The sequence below is a fragment of the Mobula hypostoma genome, chromosome 10 (assembly GCF_963921235.1).
Source record: "Mobula hypostoma chromosome 10, sMobHyp1.1, whole genome shotgun sequence".
Taxonomy (NCBI): domain Eukaryota; kingdom Metazoa; phylum Chordata; class Chondrichthyes; order Myliobatiformes; family Myliobatidae; genus Mobula; species Mobula hypostoma.
In genome coordinates, this window is record NC_086106.1 from 42,408,868 (window position 1) to 42,429,394 (window position 20,527).

The window sequence follows — 20,527 nt, forward strand, 5'->3', positions numbered from 1 at the left end:
CCCTCCCTGTCTCCCTCACCCCATCTCCCTCACCCCATCTACCTCACCCCCGTCTCCCTCCCTCCCCGTCTCCCTCACCCCGTCTCCCTCACCCCCGTCTCCGTCACCCCATCTCCCCTCCGTCTCCTCCACTCTCCTCCCTCACCTCGTCTCACTCCCACCCCATCTCCCTCCCTCCCCATTTCCCTCACCCCCGTCTCCCTCACCCCCGTGGTCACCCCCGTCTCCGTCACCCCATCTCCCCTCCGTCTCCTCCACTCTCCTCCCTCACCTCGTCTCACTCCCACCCCATCTCCCTCCCTCCCCATTTCCCTCACCCCCGTCTCCCTCCATCCCCGTCTCCCTCACCCCCGTCTCCCTCACCCTGTCTCCCTCACCCCCGTCTCCGTCTCCCCCTCTCTCCTCCATCTCCTCAACTCTCCTCCCTCAACTCCCATCTCCCTCCCTTCCCATCTCCCTCACCCCATCTACCTCACCCTCGTCTCCCTCCCTCCCCGTCTCCCCATTTCCCCTCCGTTTCCTCGACTCTCCTCCCTCACGCCATCTCCCTCCCTACCCGTCTCCCTCCCTCCCCGTTTCCCTCAACCCCCGTCTCCCTCCCTCCCCGTCTCCCTCACCCCCGTCTCCCGCACCCATGTCTCCCTCCCTCCCTGTCACCCTCACCCCGTCACCCTCACACCAGTCTCCCCATCTCCCCTCTGTTTCCTCGACTGTCCTCCCTCACCTCCCGTCTCCCTCACCCTCGTCTCCCTTCCTCCCGTCTCCCTCAACCCGTCTCCCTTACCCCGTCTCCCTCCCTCCCCATCTCCCCTCCGTCTCCTCCACTCTCCTCCCTCACCCCTGTCTCCCTCACCCCCGTCACCCTCACCCCAGTCTCCCTCACCCCCGTCACCCTCACCCCCATCTCCCTCAGCCTGTCTCCCTCCCGCCCCGTCTCTCTCACCCGGGTTTCCCTCACCCCGATCTCCCTCCCTCCCCATCTCCCTGTCACCCCATCTCCCTCACCTCCCGTCTCCCTCCCTCCCCGTCTCCCTCGCCCCATCTCCCTCACCCCTGTCTCACTCACCCCCTTCTCCCTCACCTCTGTCTCCCTCCCTCCCCGTCTCCCTCAACCCGTCTTCCTCACCCCCGTCTCCCCATCTCCCCTCTGTCTCCTCCACTCTCGTCCACTCTCCTTCCTCACCTCCACTCTCCTCCCTCACCTCCCGTCTCCCTCACCTCCCATCTCCCTCACTCCCGTCTCACTCCCTCCCCATCTCCCTCCCTCCCCATCTCCCTCCCTCCCCGTCTCCCTCACGTCTCCGTCTCCCCATCTCCCCTCTGTCTCCTCCACTCTCGTCCACTCTCCTTCCTCACCTCCACTCTCCTCCCTCACCTCCCGTCTCCCTCACCTCCCGTCTCCCTCCCTCCCCGTCTCCCTCACCCCCGTCTCCCTCACCCCCGTCTCACTCACCCCTGTCTCCCTCCCTCTCTGTCTCCCTCAACCCGTCTCCCCATCTCCCCTCCGTCTCCTCCACTCTCCTCCCTCACCCTCTCCCTCTCTCCCCGTCTCCCCGTCACCCCATCTCCCTCACCCTTGTCTCCCTCAGTCCCGTCTCCCTCACCACTGTCTCCCTCCCTCCCCGTCTCCCTCACCCCGTCTCCCTCCCTCCCCGTCTCCCTCACCCCGTCTCCCTAACCCCCGTCTGCGTCACCCCATCTCCCCTCCGTCTCCTCCACTCTCCTCCCTCACCCCGTCTCCCTCCCACCCTGTCTCCCTCACCCCCCGTCTCCCTCAACCCTGTCTCCCTCCCTCCCCGTCACCCTCTCCTCGTCTCCCTCACCCCCGTCTCCCCCACCCCCGTCTCCCTCACCCCCCGTCTCCCTCAACCCTGTCTCCCTCCCTCCCCGTCACCCTCACCCCGTCTCCCTCACCCCCGTCTCCACATCTCCCCTCCGTTTCCTCGACGCTCCTCCCTCACCTCCCGTCTCCCTCACCCTCTTCTCCCTCCCTCCCGTCTCCATCACCCCGTCTCCCTCACCCCCGTCTCCCTCCCTCCCCATCTCCCCTCCGTCTCCTCCACTCTCCTCCCTCACCCCGTCTCCCTCACCCCCGTCACCCTCACCTCCTGTCACACTCACCTCGTCTCCCTCACCCCCATCTCCCTCCCTCCCCGTCTCCCTCACCCCGTCTCCCTCACCCCTGTCTCCCTCCCTCCCCGTCTCCCTCACCCAGTCTCCCTCACCTCCGTCTCCCCATCTCCCCTCCGTCTCCTCCACTCTCCTCCCTCACCCCGTCTCCCTCACCCCGTCTCCCTCACCTTCATCTCCCTCCCTCCCCGTCTCCCTTACCCCGTCTCCCTCCCTCCCCGTCTCCCTCACCCCCCGTCTCCCTCACACCCGTCTCACTCACCCCCATCTCCCTCACCCCTGTCTCCCTCCCTCTCCGTCTCCCTCAACCCGTCTCCCTCACCCCGTCTCCCCATCTCCCCTCCGTCTCCTCCACTCTCCTCCCTCACCCTGTCTCCCTCTCTCCCCATCTCCCCGTCACCCCATCTCCCTCACCCTTGTCTCCCTCATTCCCATCTCTCTCACCACTGTCTCCCTCCCTCCCCGTCTCCCTCACCCCGTCTCCCTCCCTCCCCGTCTCCCTCACCCCGTCTCCCTAACCCCCGTCTGCGTCACCCCATCTCCCCTCCGTCTCCTCCACTCTCCTCCCTCACCCCGTCTCCCTCCCACCCCGTCTCCCTCCCTCCCCATCTCCCCTCCGTCTCCTCCACTCTCCTCCCTCACCCCTGTCTCCCTCACCCCTGTCTCCCTCACCCCCGTCACCCTCACCCCAGTCTCCCTCACCCCCCTCACCCTCACCCCCGTCTCCCTCAGCCTGTCTCCCTCCCGCCCCGTCTCTCTCACCCGGGTTTCCCTCACCCCAATCTCCCTCCCTCCCCATCTCCCTGTCACCCCATCTCCCTCACCTCCCGTCTCCCTCCCTCCCCGTCTCCCTCGCCCCATCTCCCTCACCCCCGTCTCACTCACCCCCTTCTCCCTCACCTCTGTCTCCCTCCCTCCCCGTCTCCCTCAACCCGTCTTCCTCACCCCCGTCTCCCCATCTCCCCTCTGTCTCCTCCACTCTCGTCCACTCTCCTTCCTCACCTCCACTCTCCTCCCTCACCTCCCGTCTCCCTCACCTCCCGTCTCCCTCACTCCCGTCTCACTCCCTCCCCATCTCCCTCCCTCCCCATCTCCCTCCCTCCCCGTCTCCCTCACGTCTCCGTCTCCCCATCTCCCCTCTGTCTCCTCCACTCTCGTCCACTCTCCTTCCTCACCTCCACTCTCCTCCCTCACCTCCCGTCTCCCTCACCTCCCGTCTCCCTCACCTCCCGTCTCCCTCCCTCCCCGTCTCCCTCACCCCCGTCTCCCTCACCCCCGTCTCCCTCACCCCCGTCTCACTCACCCCGTCTCCCTCCCTCTCCGTCTCCCTCAACCCGTCTCCCCATCTCCCCTCCGTCTCCTCCACTCTCCTCCCTCACCCTGTCTCCCTCTCTCCCCGTCTCCCCGTCACCCCATCTCCTTCACCCTTGTCTCCCTCATTCCCGTCTCCCTCACCACTGTCTCCCTCCCTCCCCGTCTCCCTCACCCCGTCTCCCTCCCTCCCCGTCTCCCTCACCCCGTCTCCCTAACCCCCGTCTGCGTCATCCCATCTCCCCTCCATCTCCCTCCACTCTCCTCCCTCACCCCGTCTCCCTCCCACCCCGTCTCCCTCACCCCCCGTCTCCCTCAACCCTGTCTCCCTCCCTCCCCGTCTCCCTCACCCCGTCTCCCTCCCTCCCCATCTCCCCTCCATCTCCACTCTCCTCCCTCACCCCATCTCCCTTACCCCCGTCACCCTCACCCCGTCTCCCTCACCTCCTGTCACACTCACCTCTTCTCCCTCACCCCCATCTCCCTCCCTCCCCGTCTCCCTCACCCCGTCTCCCTCACCCCTGTCTCCCTCCCTCCCCGTCTCCCTCACCCAGTCTCCCTCAACTCCGTCTCCCCATCTCCCCTCCGTCTCCTCCACTCTCCTCCCTCACCCCGTCTCCCTCACCTCGTCTCCCTCACCCTCGTCTCCCTCCCTCCCCGTCTCCCTTACCCCGTCTCCCTCCCTCCCCGTCTCCCTCACCCCCCGTCTCCCTCACACCCGTCTCACTCACCCCATCTCCCTCACCCCTGTCTCCCTCCCTCTCCGTCTCCCTCAACCCGTCTCCCTCACCCCGTCTCCCCATCTCCCCTCCATCTCCTCCACTCTCCTCCCTCACCCTGTCTCCCTCTCTCCCCATCTCCCCGTCACCCCATCTCCCTCACCCTTGTCTCCCTCATTCCCGTCTCTCTCACCACTGTCTCCCTCCCTCCCCGTCTCCCTCACCCCGTCTCCCTCCCTCCCCGTCTCCCTCACCCTGTCTCCCTAACACCCGTCTGCGTCACCCCATCTCCCCTCCGTCTCCTCCACTCTCCTCCCTCACCCCGTCTCCCTCCCACCCCGTCTCCCTCCCTCCCCGTCTCCCTAACCCCCGTCTGCATCACCCCATCTCCCCTCCGTCTCCTCCACTCTCCTCCCTCACCCCGTCTCCCTCCCACCCCGTCTCCCTCCCTCCCCGTTTCCCTCCCTCCCCGTCTCCCTCCCTCCCCGTCTCCCTCACCCCCGTCTCCCTCACCCCCGTCTCCCTCACCCCCGTCTCCCTTACCCCTGTCTCCCTCAACCCTGTCTCCCTCCCTCCCCGTCTCCCTCACCCCGTCTCCCTCACCCCCGTCTCCCTCACCCCCGTCTCCCTCACCCCCGTCTCCCTCAACCCCGTCTCCCTCCCTCCCCGTCTCCCTCACCCCCGTCTCCCTTACCCCCGTCTCCCTCAACTCTGTCTCCCTCCCTCCCTGTCACCCTCACCCCGTCTCCCTCACCCCTGTCTCCACATCTCCCCTCCGTTTCCTCGACTCTCCTCCCTCAGCTCCCGTCTCCCTCACCTCCTGTCTCCCTCACCCTCTTCTCCCTCCCGTCTCTATCACCCCGTCTCCCTCACACCTGTCTCTCCATCTCCCCTCTGTTTCCTCAACTCTCATCCCTCACCTCCCTGTCTCCCTCACCCCCGTCTCCCTCACCTCCCATCTCCCTCCCTCCCCGTCTCCCTCACCCCATCTCCCTCACCCCGTCTCCCTCACACCCGTCTCCCCCACCCCCGTCTCCCCATCTCCCCTCCGTCTCCTCCACTCTCCTCCCTCACCCCGTCTCCCTCCCTCTCCATCTCACTCCCTCCCCGTTTCCCTCACTCGTCTCCCTTACCCTTGTCTCCCTCCCTCCCCATCACCCTCACCCCGTCTCCCTCACCCCCGTCTCCCCATCTCCCCTCTGTCTCCTCCAATCTCCTCCCTCACCCCCCCGTCTCCCTCCCTGCCCGTCTCCCTCACCCCCGTCTCCCTCACCCCCGTCTCCCTCACCCCCATCTCCCTCCCTCCCCGTCTCCCTCCCTCCCCGTCTCCCTCACCCCCGTCTCCCTCACCCCCGTCTCCCTCACCCCGTCTCCGTCACCCCCGTCTCCGTCACACCATCTCCTCTCCGTCTCCTCCACTCTCCTCCCTCAACCCCGTCTCCCTCACCTCCCGTCTCCCTCCCTCCCTGTCTCCCTCACCCCTGTCTCCCTCCCTCCCCAAATCCCTCATCCCGTCTCCCTCACCCCCGTCTCCCCATCTCCCCTCCGTCTCCTCGACTCTCCTCCCTCACCCCCGTCACCCTCACCCCCCGTCAATCTCACCCCCCGTGTCCCTCACCCCATCTCCCTCCCTCCCTCCCCGTCTCCCCGTCACCCCCATCTCTCTCACCTCCCGTCTCCCTCACCCCATCTCCCTCAGCCCCGTCTCCCTCCCTCCCCGTGTCCCTCACCCCTCGTCTCCCTCACCCCGTCTCCCTCACCCCCGTCTCCCTCACCCCGTCTTCCTCCCTCCCCGTCTCCCTCACCCACCGTCTCCCTCACCCCCCGTCTCCCTCACCCCCGTCTCCCTCACCCCGTCTCCCTCACCCCGTCTCCGTCACCCCCGTCTCCGTCACCCCATCTCCCCTCCGTCTCCTCCACTCTCCTCCCTCAACCCCGCCTCCCTCACCCCGTCTCCCTCACCTCCCGTCTCCCTCCCTCCCTCTCTCCCTCACCCGTCTCCCTCCCTCCCCAACTCCCTCATCCCGTCTCCCTCACCCCCGTCTCCCCATCTCCCCTCCATCTCCTCGACTCTCCTCCCTCACCCCCGTCACCCTCACCCCCGTCAATCTCACCCCCCGTGTCCCTCACCCCCATCTCCCTCCCTCCCTCCCCGTCTCCCCGTCACCCCCATTTCTCTCACCTCCCGTCTCCCTCCCCCCCGTCTCCCTCACCCCATCTCCCTCAGCCCCGTCTCCCTCCCTCCCCGTCTCCCTCACCCCGTCTCCCTCACCCCGTCTCCCTCACCCCTGTCTCCCTCACCCCTGTCTCCCTCACCCCCGTCTCCCTCACCCCGTCTCCCTCACCCCGTCTCCCTCAGCCCGTCTCCCTCACCCCCGTCTCCCCATCTCCCCTCCGTCTCCTCCACTCTCCTCCCTCACCTCCCGTCTCCCTCACCTCCCGTCTCCCTCACCTCCCGTCTCCCTCACCTCTCGTCTCCCTCACCCCGTCTCCCTCACCTCCCGTCTCCCTCACCCCTGCTTTCTCGCCCCCGTCTCCCTCACCCCGTCACCCTCACCCCCGTCTCCCTCACCTCCGTCTCCCTCACCCTGTCTCCCTGCCTCCCTGTCTCCCTCACCCCCCATCACCCCATCTCCCCTCCGTCTCCTCCACTCTCCTCCCTCACCCCTCTCCTCCCTCTCTCCTGTCTCCCCTCCCCCTTCCGCCTCACCATCCCTCTCCCCCTCCCCTTCCCTCTCTCCCTCATTCCCCTTCTAACTCCCTCCTCCACCCTCCCCTCTCACTCTCAGAGCCTCAGCCCTTCCCTCCCCTTCCAGCTTCCTCTTACCTCTCTCCTCACCCCCGACCTCTGCTCCCCCACCCCCACCGACCCTCTGCTTCTTCCGCTGACACTGGGAAGATCGGTTTCATTTTCTCCTCTCTCTGCCCGTCAGGGAAAAGCTCGGGTTCTGCAGGGTTTCCACGAGTATGTGGTTTTGCTGCACCGATTTTCGGTAAGTGGTCCCACGTCCTTCGCCTCACATTCACTGTCTCCCTCACCCCCCGATTCCCCCCTTCGTCTCCCTCACCTCCGTCTCCCTCACCCCCATCTCCCCATCTCCCCTCCGTCTCCTCAACTCTCCTCCCTCACCTCCCGTCTCCCTCCCTCCCCGTCTCCCTCACCCCATCTCCCTCACCCCATCTCCCGCACCCCGATCTCCCTCCCTCCCCATCTCCCTCCCTCCCCGTCTCCCTCACCCCCGTCTCCCTCCCTCCCCGTCACCCTCACCCCCCCGATTCCCCCTCCATCTCCCTCGCCCCCATCTCCCTCCCTCCCCATCTCCCTCACCCCATCTCCCTCACTCCCCGTCTCCCTCACCCCGTCTCCATCACCCCCGTCTCCCTCATCCCCGTCTGCATGACCCCGTCTCCCTCCCTCCCCGCCTCCCTCACCCCCGTCTCCCTCATCCCCCGTCTCTCTCACAACCCCGTCTCCCTCACCTCCATCTCCCCATCTCCCCTCCGTCTCCTCAACTCTCCTCCCTCACCTCCCATCTCCCTCCCTCCCCGTCTCCCTCACCCTATCTCCCGCACCCCGATCTCCCTCCCTCCCCATCTCCCTCACCCCGTCTTCCTCACTCCCGTCTCCACATCTCCCCTCCACATCACCTCCACTCTCTTCCCTCACCTCGTCTCCCTCCCTCCCATCTCCTCAGCCCATCTCCCTCACCTCCCGTCTCCCTCCCTCCCCGTCTCCCTCACCCCATCTCCCTCACCCCATCTCCCGCACCCCGATCTCCCTCCCTCCCCATCTCCCTCCCTCCCCGTCTCCCTCACCCCCGTCTCCCTCCCTCCCCGTCACCCTCACCCCCCCGATTCCCCCTCCATCTCCCTCGCCCCCATCTCCCTCCCTCCCCATCTCCCTCACCCCATCTCCCTCACTCCCCGTCTCCCTCACCCCGTCTCCATCACCCCCGTCTCCCTCATCCCCGTCTGCATGACCCCGTCTCCCTCCCTCCCCGCCTCCCTCACCCCCGTCTCCCTCATCCCCCGTCTCTCTCACAACCCCGTCTCCCTCACCTCCATCTCCCCATCTCCCCTCCGTCTCCTCAACTCTCCTCCCTCACCTCCCATCTCCCTCCCTCCCCGTCTCCCTCACCCTATCTCCCGCACCCCGATCTCCCTCCCTCCCCATCTCCCTCACCCCGTCTTCCTCACTCCCGTCTCCACATCTCCCCTCCACATCACCTCCACTCTCTTCCCTCACCCCGTCTCCCTCCCTCCCCGTCTCCCTCACCCCCCGTCTTCCCGTCTCTCTGTCACCCCATCTCCCCTCCGTCTCCTCCACTCTCCTCCCTCACCCCGTCTCCCTCCCTCCCCGTCTCCCTCACTCCCATCTCCCTCACCCCCGTCTCCCTCACCCCATCTCCCTCACACTCGTCTCCCCATATCCCCTCCGTTTCCTCGACTCTCCTCCCTCACCTCCCGTCTCCCTCACCCTCGTCTCCCTCCCTCCCATCTCCTCAGCCCATCTCCCTCACCTCCCGTCTCCCTCCCTCCCCGTCTCCCTCACCCCATCTCCCTCACCCCATCTCCCGCACCCCGATCTCCCTCCCTCCCCATCTCCCTCCCTCCCCGTCTCCCTCACCCCCGTCTCCCTCCCTCCCCGTCACCCTCACCCCCCCGATTCCCCCTCCATCTCCCTCGCCCCCATCTCCCTCCCTCCCCATCTCCCTCACCCCATCTCCCTCACTCCCCGTCTCCCTCACCCCGTCTCCATCACCCCCGTCTCCCTCATCCCCGTCTGCATGACCCCGTCTCCCTCCCTCCCCGCCTCCCTCACCCCCGTCTCCCTCATCCCCCGTCTCTCTCACAACCCCGTCTCCCTCACCTCCATCTCCCCATCTCCCCTCCGTCTCCTCAACTCTCCTCCCTCACCTCCCATCTCCCTCCCTCCCCGTCTCCCTCACCCTATCTCCCGCACCCCGATCTCCCTCCCTCCCCATCTCCCTCACCCCGTCTTCCTCACTCCCGTCTCCACATCTCCCCTCCACATCACCTCCACTCTCTTCCCTCACCCCGTCTCCCTCCCTCCCCGTCTCCCTCACCCCCCGTCTTCCCGTCTCTCTGTCACCCCATCTCCCCTCCGTCTCCTCCACTCTCCTCCCTCACCCCGTCTCCCTCCCTCCCCGTCTCCCTCACTCCCATCTCCCTCACTCCCATCTCCCTCACCCCCGTCTCCCTCACCCCGTCTCCCTCCCTCCCCGTCACCCTCACCCCGTCTCCCTCACACCCGTCTCCCCATCTCCCCTCCGTTTCCTCGACTCTCCTCCCTCACCTACCGTCTCCCTCACCCTCGTCTCCCTCCCTCCCGTCTCCTCAGCCCATCTCCCTCACCCCGTCTCCCTCCTTCCCCATCTCCCCTCCGTCTCCTCCACTCTCCTCCATCACCCCTGTCTCCCTCACCCCCGTCACCCTCACCCCCGTCTTCCTCAGCCTGTCTCCCTCCTGCCCCGTCTCCCTCACCCCGGTTTCCCTCACCCCCATCTCCCTCCCTCCCCATCTCCCTGTCACCCCATCTCCCTCACCTCCTGTATCCCTCCCTTCCCGTCTCCCTCACCCCATCTCCCTCACCCCCATCTCCCTCACCCCATCTCCCTCCCTCCCCATCTCCCTCACCCCGTCTCCCTCAACCCCGTCTCCCTCACCCTCGTCTCCCCATCTCCCCTCTGTCTCCTCAACTCTCCTCCCTCACCTCCCATCTCCCTCCCTCCCCGTCTCCGTAACCCCATCTTCCTCACCCCCATCTCTCTCACCCCTGTCTCCCTCCCTCCCCGTCACCCTCAGCCCGTCTCCCTCACCCCCGTCTCCCCATCTCCCCTCCGTTTCCTCGACTCTCCTCCCTCACCCCCCATCTCCCTCAGCCCGTCTCCCTCCCTCCCCGTCTCCCTCACCCGCATCTCCCTCCCTCCCCATCTCACTCACCCGTATCTCCCTCTCTCCCCATCTCCCCGTCACCCCGTCTCCATCACCCCGTCTCCATCACCCCGTCTCCCTCACCCTGTCTCCCTCACCCCCGTCTCCGTCTCCCCATCTCCCCTCTGTCTCCTCCACTCTCCTCCCTCACCCCGTCTCCCTCCCTCCCCGTCTCCCTCCCTCCCGTTCCCCTCCCTCCCGTTCCCTCACCCCCATATCCCTCATCTCTGTCTCCCTCCCTCCCCATCTCCCTCACCCCGTCTCCCTCACCCCCGTCTCCCTCCCTCCCCATCCCCCTCCATCTCCTCGACTCCCCTCCGTCTCCTCCACTCTCCTCCCTCACCCCGTCTCCCTCCCTCCCCGTCTCCCTCACCCCGTCTCCCTCCCTCCCCGTCACCCTCACCCCGTCTCCCTCACACCCGTCTCCACATCTCCCCTCCACATCACCTCCACTCTCTTCCCTCACCCCGTCTCCCTCCCTCCCCGTCTCCCTCACCCCCGTCTTCCCGTCTCTCTGTCACCCCATCTCCCCTCCGTCTCCTCCACTCTCCTCCCTCACCCCGTCTCCCTCCCTCTCCATCTCCCTTACTCCCATCTCCCTCACCCCCGTCTCCCTCACCCCGTCTCCCTCACACTCGTCTCCCCATATCCCCTCCGTTTCCTCGACTCTCCTCCCTCACCTCCCGTCTCCCTCACCCTCGTCTCCCTCCCTCCCATCTCCTCAGCCCATCTCCCTCACCCCGTCTCCCTCCTTCCCCATCTCCCCTCCGTCTCCTCCACTCTCCTCCCTCACCCCTGTCTCCCTCACCCCTGTCTCCCTCACCCCTGTCTCCCTCACCCCCGTCACCCTCACCCCCGTCTCCCTCAGCCTGTCTCCCTCCTGCCCCGTCTCCCTCACCCCAGTTTCCCTCACCCCCATCTCCCTCCCTCCCCATCTCCCTGTCACCCCATCTCCCTCACCTCCTGTATCCCTCCCTTCCCGTCTCCCTCACCCCATCTCCCTCACCCCCATCTTCCTCACCTCTATCTCCCTCCCTCCCCATCTCCCTCACCCCGTCTCCCTCAACCCCGTCTCCCTCACCCTCGTCTCCCCATCTCCCCTCTGTCTCCTCAACTCTCCTCCCTCACCTCCCATCTCCCTCCCTCCCCGTCTCCGTAACCCCATCTTCCTCACCCCCATCTTCCTCACCCCCATCTCCCTCACCCCTGTCTCCCTCCCTCCCCGTCACCCTCAGCCCGTCTCCCTCACCCCCGTCTCCCCATCTCCCCTCCATTTCCTCGACTCTCCTCCCTCACCCCCCATCTCCCTCAGCCCGTCTCCCTCCCTCCCCGTCTCCCTCCCTCCCAGTCTCCCTCACCCGCATCTCCCTCCCTCCCCGTCTCACTCACCCGTATCTCCCTCTCTCCCCGTCTCCCCGTCACCCCGTCTCCATCACCCTGTCTCCCTCACCCTGTCTCCCTCACCCCCATCTCCGTCTCCCCATCTCCCCTCTGTCTCCTCCACTCTCCTCCCTCACCCCGTCTCCCTCCCTCCCCTTCCCTCACCCCCGTATCCCTCACCTCTGTCTCCCTCCCTCCCCATCTCCCTCACCCCGTCTCCCTCACCCCCGTCTCCCTCCCTCCCCATCCCCCCTCCGTCTCCTCGACTCTCCTCCCTCACCTCCACTCTCCTCCCTCACCCCCCGTCTCCCTCCCTCCCCGTCTCCCTTCCTCCCCTTCCCTCACCCCCGTATCCCTCACCTCTGTCTCCCTCCCTCCCCATCTCCCTCACCCCATCTCCCTTCCACCCCGTCTCCCTCCCTCTCCGTTTCCCTCACCCCCGTCTCCCTCACCTCTGTCTCCCTCCCTCCCCATCTCCCTCCCTCTCCGTCTCCTTCACCCCCGTCTCCCTCCCTCCCCATCCCCCCTCCGTCTCCTCGACTCTCCTCCCTCACCTCCACTCTACTCCCTCACCTATCGTCTCCCTCACCCCCGTCTCCCTCAACCCCCGTCACCCTCACCCCCCGTCACCCTCACCCCCCGTGTCCCTCACCCCCATCTCCCTCCCTCCCTCCCCGTCTCCCTCACCCCCGTCTCCCCATCTCCCCTCCGTCTCCTCCACTCTCCTCCCTCACCTCCCGTCTCCTTCACCTCCCGTCTCCCTCACCCCGTCTCCCTCACCTCCCGTCTCCCTCACCCTGCTTTCTCGCCCCCGTCTCCCTCACCCCCGTCTCCCTCACCCTGTCTCCCTCCCTCCCTGTCTCCCTCACCCCCCGATTCCCCCCTCCATCTTCCTCACCCCCGTCTCCCTCCCTCCCCATTTCCCTCACCCCCCGTTCCCTCCCTCCCCGTCTCCCCGTCACCCCATCTCTCTCACCTCCCGTCTCCCTCACCCCATCTCCCTCACCCCATCTACCTCAACCCCGTCTCCCTCCCTCCCTGTCTCCCTCACCCCCGTCTCCGACACCCCATCTCCCCTCCGTCTCCTCCACTCACCTCCCTCACCCCGTCTCCCTCCCACCCCGTCTCCCACCCTCCCCATTTCCCTCATCCCCGTCTCCCACACCCCCGTCTCCCTCACCCCCGTCTCCCTCCCTCCTGGTCACCCTCACCCCGTCTCCCCATCTCCCCACCGTCTCCTCGAATCTCCTCCCTCACCCTGTCTCCCTCCCTCCCCGTCTCCCACCCTCCTCGTTTCCCTCAACCCCTGTCTCCCTCCCTCCCCGTCTCCCTCACCCCCGTCTCCCGCAACTCTGTCTCCCTCCCTCCCCGTCACCCTCACCCCGTCTCCCTCACACCTGTCACCCCATCTCCCCTATGTTTCCTCGACTTTCCTCCCTCACCTCCTGTCTCCCTCACCCTCATCTCCCTGTCTCCCTGTCACCCCATCTCCCCTCTGTCTCCTCCACTCTCCTCCCTCACCCCATCTCCCTCACCCCCGTCACTCTCAACCCCGTCTCCCTCCCTCCCCATCTCCCCTCCGTCTCCTCCACTCTCCTCCCTCACTCCATCTCCCTCACCCCGTCACTCTCACCCCCGTCTCCCTTAGCCTGTCTCCCTCCCGCCCCGTCTCCCTCACCCTTATCTCCCTCCCTCCCCATCTCCCTGTCACCCCATCTCCCTCACGTCCCGTCTCCCTCCCTCCCCGTCTCCCTCACCCCATCTCCCTCATCCCCATCTCCCTCACCCCCGTCTCCCTCCCTCCCCGTCTCCCTCACCCCGTCTCCCTCACCCCCATCTCCCCATCTCTCCTCCGTCTCCTCCACTCTCCTACTTCACCTCCCGTCTCCCTCACCTCCCGTCTCCCTCACCCCCGTCTCCCTCCCTCCCCGTCTCCCCATCTCCCCTCCGTCTCCTCGACTCTCCTCCCTCACCTCCACTCTACTCCCTCACCTATCGTCTCCCTCACCCCGTCTCCCTCACCCCCGTCTCCCTCAACCCCCGTCACCCTCAACCCCCGTCACCCTCACCCTGCTTTCTCGCCCCCGTCTCCCTCATCCCCATCTCCCTCCCTCCCTCCCCGTCTCCCTCACCCCCGTCTCCCCATCTCCCCTCCGTCTCCTCCACTCTCCTCCCTCACCTCCCGTCTCCCTCACCCCGTCTCCCTCACCTCCCGTCTCCCTCACCCTGCTTTCTCGCCCCCGTCTCCCTCACCCTGTCTCTCTCCCTCCCTGTCTCCCTCACCCCCCGATTCCCCCCTCCGTCTCCCTCACCCCGTCTCCCTCCCTCCCTGTCTCCCTCACCTCCGATTCCCCCCTCCGTCTCCCTCACCCCCGTCTCCCTCCCTCCCCGTCTCCCTCACCCCCCAATTCTTTCCCTCCCCGTCTCCCTCACCCCCCAATTCTTTCCCTCCCCGTCTCCCTCACCCCCGTCTTCCTCACCCCCGTCTCCCTCCCTCCCTGTCTCCCTCACCTCCGATTCTTTCCCTCCCCGTCTCCCTCACCCCCGTCTCCCTTCCTCCCCGTCACCCCATCTCTCTCACCTCCCGTCTCCCTCTCTCCCCGTCTCCGTCACCCCATCTCCCCTCCGTCTCCTCCACTCTCCTCCCTCACCCCCGTCTCCCTCACCCTATCTCCCTCCCTCCGTGTCTCCCTCACCCCCGATTCCCCCCTCCGTCTCCCTCACCCCCGTCTCCCTCCCTCCCTCCCCGTCTCCCTCACCCCCCAATTCTTTCCCTCCCCGTCTCCCTCACCCCCGTCTCCTCCACTCTCCTCCCTCACCCTTGTCTCCCTCCCTCCCCATCTCCCTCACCCTGTCTCCCTCACCCTGTCTCCCTCACCCCGTCTCCCTCACCCCCGTCTCCCCATCTCCCCTCTGTCTCCTCCACTCTCCTCCCTCACCCCGTCTCGCTCCCTCCCCATCTCCCTCACCCCCGATTCTTTCCCTCCCCATCTCCCTCGCCCCCGTCTCCCTTCCTCCCCGTTTCCCCGTCACCCCATCTCTCTCACCTCCCGTCTCCCTCTCTCCCCGTCTCCGTCACCCCATCTCCCCTCCGTCTCCTCCACTCTCCTCCCTCACCCCCGTCTCCCTCCCTCCCCGTCTCCCTCACCCCGTCTCCCTCACCCCCGTCTCCTTCCCTCCCCATCTCCCCATCTCTCCTCCGTCTCCTCCACTCTCCTCCCTCACCCCCGTCTCCCTCCCTCCCCGTCTCCCTCACCCCGTCTCCCTCACCCCCATCTCCCCATCTCTCTTCCGTCTCCTCCACTCTCCTCCTTCACCTCCCGTCTCCCTCACCCCCGTCTCCCTCCCTCCCCATCTCCCATCTCTCCTCCGTCTCCTCCACTCCCCTCCCTCACCCCCGTCTCCCTCAACCCCCGTCTCTCTCACCCCAGTCTCCCTCACCCCTGTCTCCCTCCCTCCCCAACTCCCTCATTCCGTCTCCCTCATCCCCGTCTCCCCATCTCCCCTCCGTCTCCTCGACTCTCCTCCCCCTCCCTCACCTCCACTCTACTCCCTCACCTATCGTCTCCCTCACCCCCGTCTCCCTCACCCCCGTCACCCTCAACCCCCGTCACCTTAACCCCCCGTGTCCCTCACCCCCATCTCCCTCCCTCCCTCCCCGTCTCCCTCACCCCCGTCTCCCCATCTCCCCTCCGTCTCCTCCACTCTCCTCCCTCACCTCCCGTCTCCCTCACCTCCCGTCTCCCTCACCCCGTCTCCCTCACCCCGTCTCCCTCACCTCCCGTCTCCCTCACCCCCACTTTCTCGCCCCCGTCTCCCTCACCCCCGTCTACCTCACCCTGTCTCCCTCCCTCCCTGTCTCCCTCACCCCCCGATTCTTTCCCTCCCCATCTCCCTCACCTCCGTCTCCCTCCCTCCCCGTCACCCTCACCCCCGTCTCCCTCCCTCCTCATCTCCCTCACCCCCCGATTCTTTCCCTCCCTGTCTCCCTCACCTCCGTCTCCCTCCCTCCCCGTCACCCTCACCCCCGTCTCCCTCCCTCCTCATCTCCCTCCCCCCCGATTCTTTCCCTCCCCGTCTCCCTCACACCCGTCTCCCTCAACCCCCGTCACCCTCAACCCCCGTCACCCTCAACCCCCGTCACCCTCACCCCCCGTGTCCCTCATCCCCATCTCCCTCCCTCCCTCCCCGTCTCCCTCACCCGCGTCTCCCCATCTCCCCTCCGTCTCCTCCACTCTCCTCCCTCACCTCCCGTCTCCCTCACCCCGTCTCCCTCACCTCCCGTCTCCCTCACCCTGCTTTCTCGCCCCCGTCTCCCTCACCCTGTCTCTCTCCCTCCCTGTCTCCCTCACCCCCCGATTCCCCCCTCCGTCTCCCTCACCCCGTCTCCCTCCCTCCCTGTCTCCCTCACCCCCCGGTTCCCACCTCCGTCTCCCTCACCCCTGTCTCCCTCCCTCCCCGTCTCCCTCACCCCCGATTCTTTCCCTCCCCGTCTCCCTCACCCCCGTCTCCCTCACCCCCGTCTCCCTCACCCCCGTCTCCCTCCCTCCCTGTCTCCCTCACCCCCCGATTCTTTCCCTCCCCGTCTCCCTCACCCCCGTCTCCCTTCCTCCCCGTCTCCCCGTCACCCCATCTCTCTCACCTCCCGTCTCCCTCTCTCCCCGTCTCCGTCACCCCATCTCCCCTCCGTCTCCTCCACTCTCCTCCCTCACCCCCGTCTCCCTCACCCTGTCTCCCTCCCTCCTTGTCTCCCTCACCCCCGATTCCCCCCTCCGTCTCCCTCACCCCCGTCTCCCTCCCTCCCCGTCTCCCTCATCCCCCAATTCTTACCCTCCCCGTCTCCCTCACCCCCGTCTCCTCCACTCTCCTCCCTCACCCTTGTCTCCCTCCCTCCCCATCTCCCTCACCCTGCCTCCCTCACCCCGTCTCACTCACCCCCGTCTCCCCATCTCCCCTCTGTCTCCTCCACTCTCCTCCCTCACCCCTTCTCCCTCCCTCCCCGTCTCCCTCACCCCCCGATTCTTTCCCTCCCCGTCTCCCTCGCCCCCATCTCCCTTCCTCCCCGTCTCCCCGTCACCCCATCTCTCTCACCTCCCGTCTCCCTCTCTCCCCGTCTCCATCACCCCATCTCCCCTCCGTCTCCTCCACTCTCCTCCCTCACCTCCGTCTCCCTCCCTCCCCGTCTCCCTCACCCCGTCTCCCTCACCCCCGTCTCCTTCCCTCCCCATCTCCCCATCTCTCCTCCGTCTCCTCCACTCTCCTCTCTCACCCCCGTCTCCCTCCCTCCCCGTCTCCCTCCCTCCCCGTCTCCCTCACCCCGTCTCCCTCACCCCCATCTCCCCATCTCTCTTCCGTCTCCTCCACTCTCCTCCACTCTCCTCCTTCAACTCCCGTCTCCCTCACCCCCGTCTCCCTCCCTCCCCATCTCCCCATCTCTCCTCCGTCTCCTCCACTCTCCTCCGTCACCCCCGTCTCCCTCAACCCCCGTCTCTCTCACCCCTGTCTCCCTCACCACTGTCTCCCTCCCTCCCCAACTCCCTCATCCCCGTCTCCCCATCTCCCCTCCGTCTCCTCGACTCTCCTCCCTCACCTCCACTCTACTCCCTCACGTATCGTCTCCCTTACCCCCAACTCCCTCACCCCGTCTCCCTCACCCCCCGTCACCCTCAACCCCCGTCACCTTCACCCCCGTGTCCCTCACCCCCATCTCCCTCCCTCCCTCCCCGTCTCCCTCACCCCCGTCTCCCCATCTCCCCTCCGTCTCCTCCACTCTCCTCCCTCACCTCCCGTCTCCCTCACCTCCCGTCTCCCTCACCTCCCGTCTCCCTCAACCCGTCTCCCTCACCCCGTCTCCCTCACTTCCCGTCTCCCTCACCCCCACTTTCTCGCCCCCGTCTCCCTCACCCCGTCTCCCTCACCCCGTCTCCCTCACCTACCGTCTCCCTCACCCCCACTTTCTCGCCCCCATCTCCCTCACCCCCGTCTCCCTCACCCTGTCTCCCTCCCTCCCTGTCTCCCTCACCCCCCGATTCCCTCCTCCGTCTCCCTCACCTCCGTCTCCCTCCCTCCCCGTCACCCTCACCCCCGTCTCCCTCCCTCCTCATCTCCCTCACCCCCCGATTCTTTCCCTCCCTGTCTCCCTCACCTCCGTCTCACTCCCTCACCGTCACCCTCACCCCCGTCTCCCTCCCTCATCTCCCTCACCTCCTGATTCTTTCCCTCCCTGTCTCCCTCACCCATGTCTCCCTCCCTCCCCAACTCCCTCATCCCATCTCCCTCATCCCCATCTCCCCTCCGTCTCCTCGACTCTCCTCCCTCACCTCGACTCTACTCCCTCATCTATAGTCTCCCTCACCCCCGTCTCCCTCACGTCCCGTCTCCCTCACCCCGTCTCCCTCACCTCCCGTCTCCCTCACCCTGCTTTCTCGCCCCCGTCTCCCTCACCCCCGTCTCCCTCACCCCCGTCTCCCTCCCTCCCCTTCTCCCTCACCCCCGTCTCCCTTCCTCCCCGTCTCGCCGTCACCCCATCTCTCTCACCTCCCGTCTCCCTCTCTCCCCGTCTCTGTCACCCCATCTCCCCTCCGTCTCCTCCACTCTCCTCCCTCACCCCTGTCTCCCTCACCCTGTCTCGCTCCCTCCTTGTCTCCCTCACCTCCGATTCCCCCCTCCGTCTCCCTCACCCCCGTCTCCCTCCCTCCCCGTCTCCCTCACCCCCCAATTCTTTCCCTCCCCGTCTCCCTCACCCCCGTCTCCTCCACTCTCCTCCCTCACCCCTGTCTCCCTCCCTCCCCATCTCCCTCACCCTGTCTCCCTCACCCTGTCTCCCTCACCCCGTCTCCCTCACCCCGTCTCCCTCACCCCCGTCTCCCCATCTCCCCTCTGTCTCCTCCACTCTCCTCCCTCACCCAGTCTCCCTCCCTCCCCGTCTCCCTCACCCCCCGATTCTTTCCCTCCCCGTCTCCCTCACCCCCGTCTCCCTCTCTCCCCGTCTCCGTCACCCCATCTCCCCTCCGTCTCCTCCACTCTCCTCCCTTACCCCCGTCTCCCTCCCTCCCCGTCTCCCTCACCCCCGTCTCCCTCCCTCCCCATCTCCCCATCTCTCCTCCGTCTCCTCGACTCTCCTCCCTCACCTCCACTCTACTCCCTCAGCTATCGTCTCCCTCACCCCCGTCTCCCTCACCCCCCGTCTCCCTCAACCCCCATCTCTCTCACCCCGTCTCCCTCCCTCCCCATCTCCCTCATCCCGTCTCCCTCATCCCCGTCTCCCCATCTCCCCTCCGTCTCCTCGACTCTCCTCCCTCACCTCCACTCTACTCCCTCAGCTATCGTCTCCCTCACCCCCGTCTCCCTCACCCCCGTCTCCCTCACCCCCCGTCACCCTCAACCCCCGTCACCCTCACCCCCCGTGTCCCTCACCCCCATCTCCCTCCCTTCCTCCCCCCCCTCTCCCTCACCCCCGTCTCCCCATCTCCCCTCCGTCTCCTCCACTCTCCTCCCTCACCTCCCGTCTCCCTCACCCCGTCTCCCTCACCCCGTCTCCCTCACCCCGTCTCCCTCACCCCGTCTCCCTCACCTCCCGTCTCCCTCACCCCCACTTTCTCGCCCCCGTCTCCCTCACCCCCGTCACCCTCACCCCCGTCTCCCTCCCTCCTCATCTCCCTCACCCCCCGATTCTTTCCCTCCCCGTCTCCCTCACCTCCGTCTCCCTCCCTCCCCGTCACCCTCACCCCCGTCTCCCTCCCTCCTCATCTCCCTCACCCCCCGATTCTTTCCCTCCCCGTCTCCCTCACCCCTGTCTCCCTCACTCCCCAACTCCCTCATCCTGTCTCCCTCATCCCCATCTCCCCATCTCCCCTCCGTCTCCTCGACTCTCCTCCCTCACCTCGACTCTACTCCCTCACCTATCGTCTCCCTCACCCCCGTCTCCCTCAACCCCCGTCACCCTCAACCCCCGTCACCCTCACCTCCCGTGTCCCTCACCCCCATCTCCCTCCCTCCCTCCCCGTCTCCCTCACCCCGTCTCCCCATCTCTCCTCTGTCTACTCCACTCTCCTCCCTCACCTCCCGGCTCCCTCACCTCCCGTCTCCCTCACCCCGTCTCCCTCACCTCCGGTCTCCCTCCCTCCCCATCTCCCTCACCCCCATCTCCTCCACTCTCCTCCCTCACCTCCCGTCTCCCTCACCTCCCGTCTCCCTCACCTCCCGTCTCCCTCACCCCGTCTCCCTCACCTCCCGTCTCCCTCCCTCCCCATCTCCCCTCCGTCTCCTCCACTCTAATCCCTCAACCCCGTCTCCCTCCCGCCCCATCTCCCTCACCCCTGTCTCCCTCACCCCCATCGCCCTCTCTCCCCGTCTCCCGGTCACCCCATCTCCCTCACCTCCCGTCTCCCTCCCTCCCCGTCTCCCTCACCCCTGTCTCCCTCCCTCCCCAACTCCCTCATCCCGTCTCCCTCACCCCGTCTCCCTCACCCCCGTCTCCCCATCTCCCCTCCGTCTCCTCGACTCTCCTCCCTCACCTCGACTCTACTCCCTCATCTATAGTCTCCCTCACCCCCGTCTCCCTCACGTCCCGTCTCCCTCACCCCATCTCCCTCACCTCCCGTCTCCCTCACCCTGCTTTCTCGCCCCGTCTCCCTCACCCCCGTCTCCCTCACCCCCGTCTCCCTCCCTCCCTGTCTCCCTCACCCCCGTCTCCCTTCCTCCCCGTCTCGCCGTCACCCCATCTCTCTCACCTCCCGTCTCCCTCTCTCCCCGTCTCTGTCACCCCATCTCCCCTCCGTCTCCTCCACTCTCCTCCCTCACCCCTGTCTCCCTCACCCTGTCTCGCTCCCTCCTTGTCTCCCTCACCTCCGATTCCCCCCTCCGTCTCCCTCACCCCCGTCTCCCTCCCTCCCCGTCTCCCTCACCCCCCAATTCTTTCCCTCCCCGTCTCCCTCACCCCCGTCTGCTCCACTCTCCTCCCTCACCCCTGTCTCCCTCCCTCCCCATCTCCCTCACCCTGTCTCCCTCACCCTGTCTCCCTCACCCCGTCT

At 67.1% G+C, this 20,527-nt stretch overlaps 1 protein-coding gene across 3 annotated transcripts in view; it reads left to right on the forward strand.

Annotated features, from left to right (window-relative positions):
- The window catches only part of LOC134353292 (von Willebrand factor A domain-containing protein 5A-like), a 122,296-nt gene that overhangs the window by 46,156 nt on the left and 55,613 nt on the right, over positions 1-20,527 (forward strand). For all 3 annotated transcript variants that reach the window (XM_063061325.1, XM_063061326.1, XM_063061327.1), the window contains exon 15: positions 7,094-7,153. In XM_063061325.1, coding sequence (XP_062917395.1) covers positions 7,094-7,153 — 60 coding nt within the window. The remainder of the gene's footprint in view (positions 1-7,093; positions 7,154-20,527) is intronic.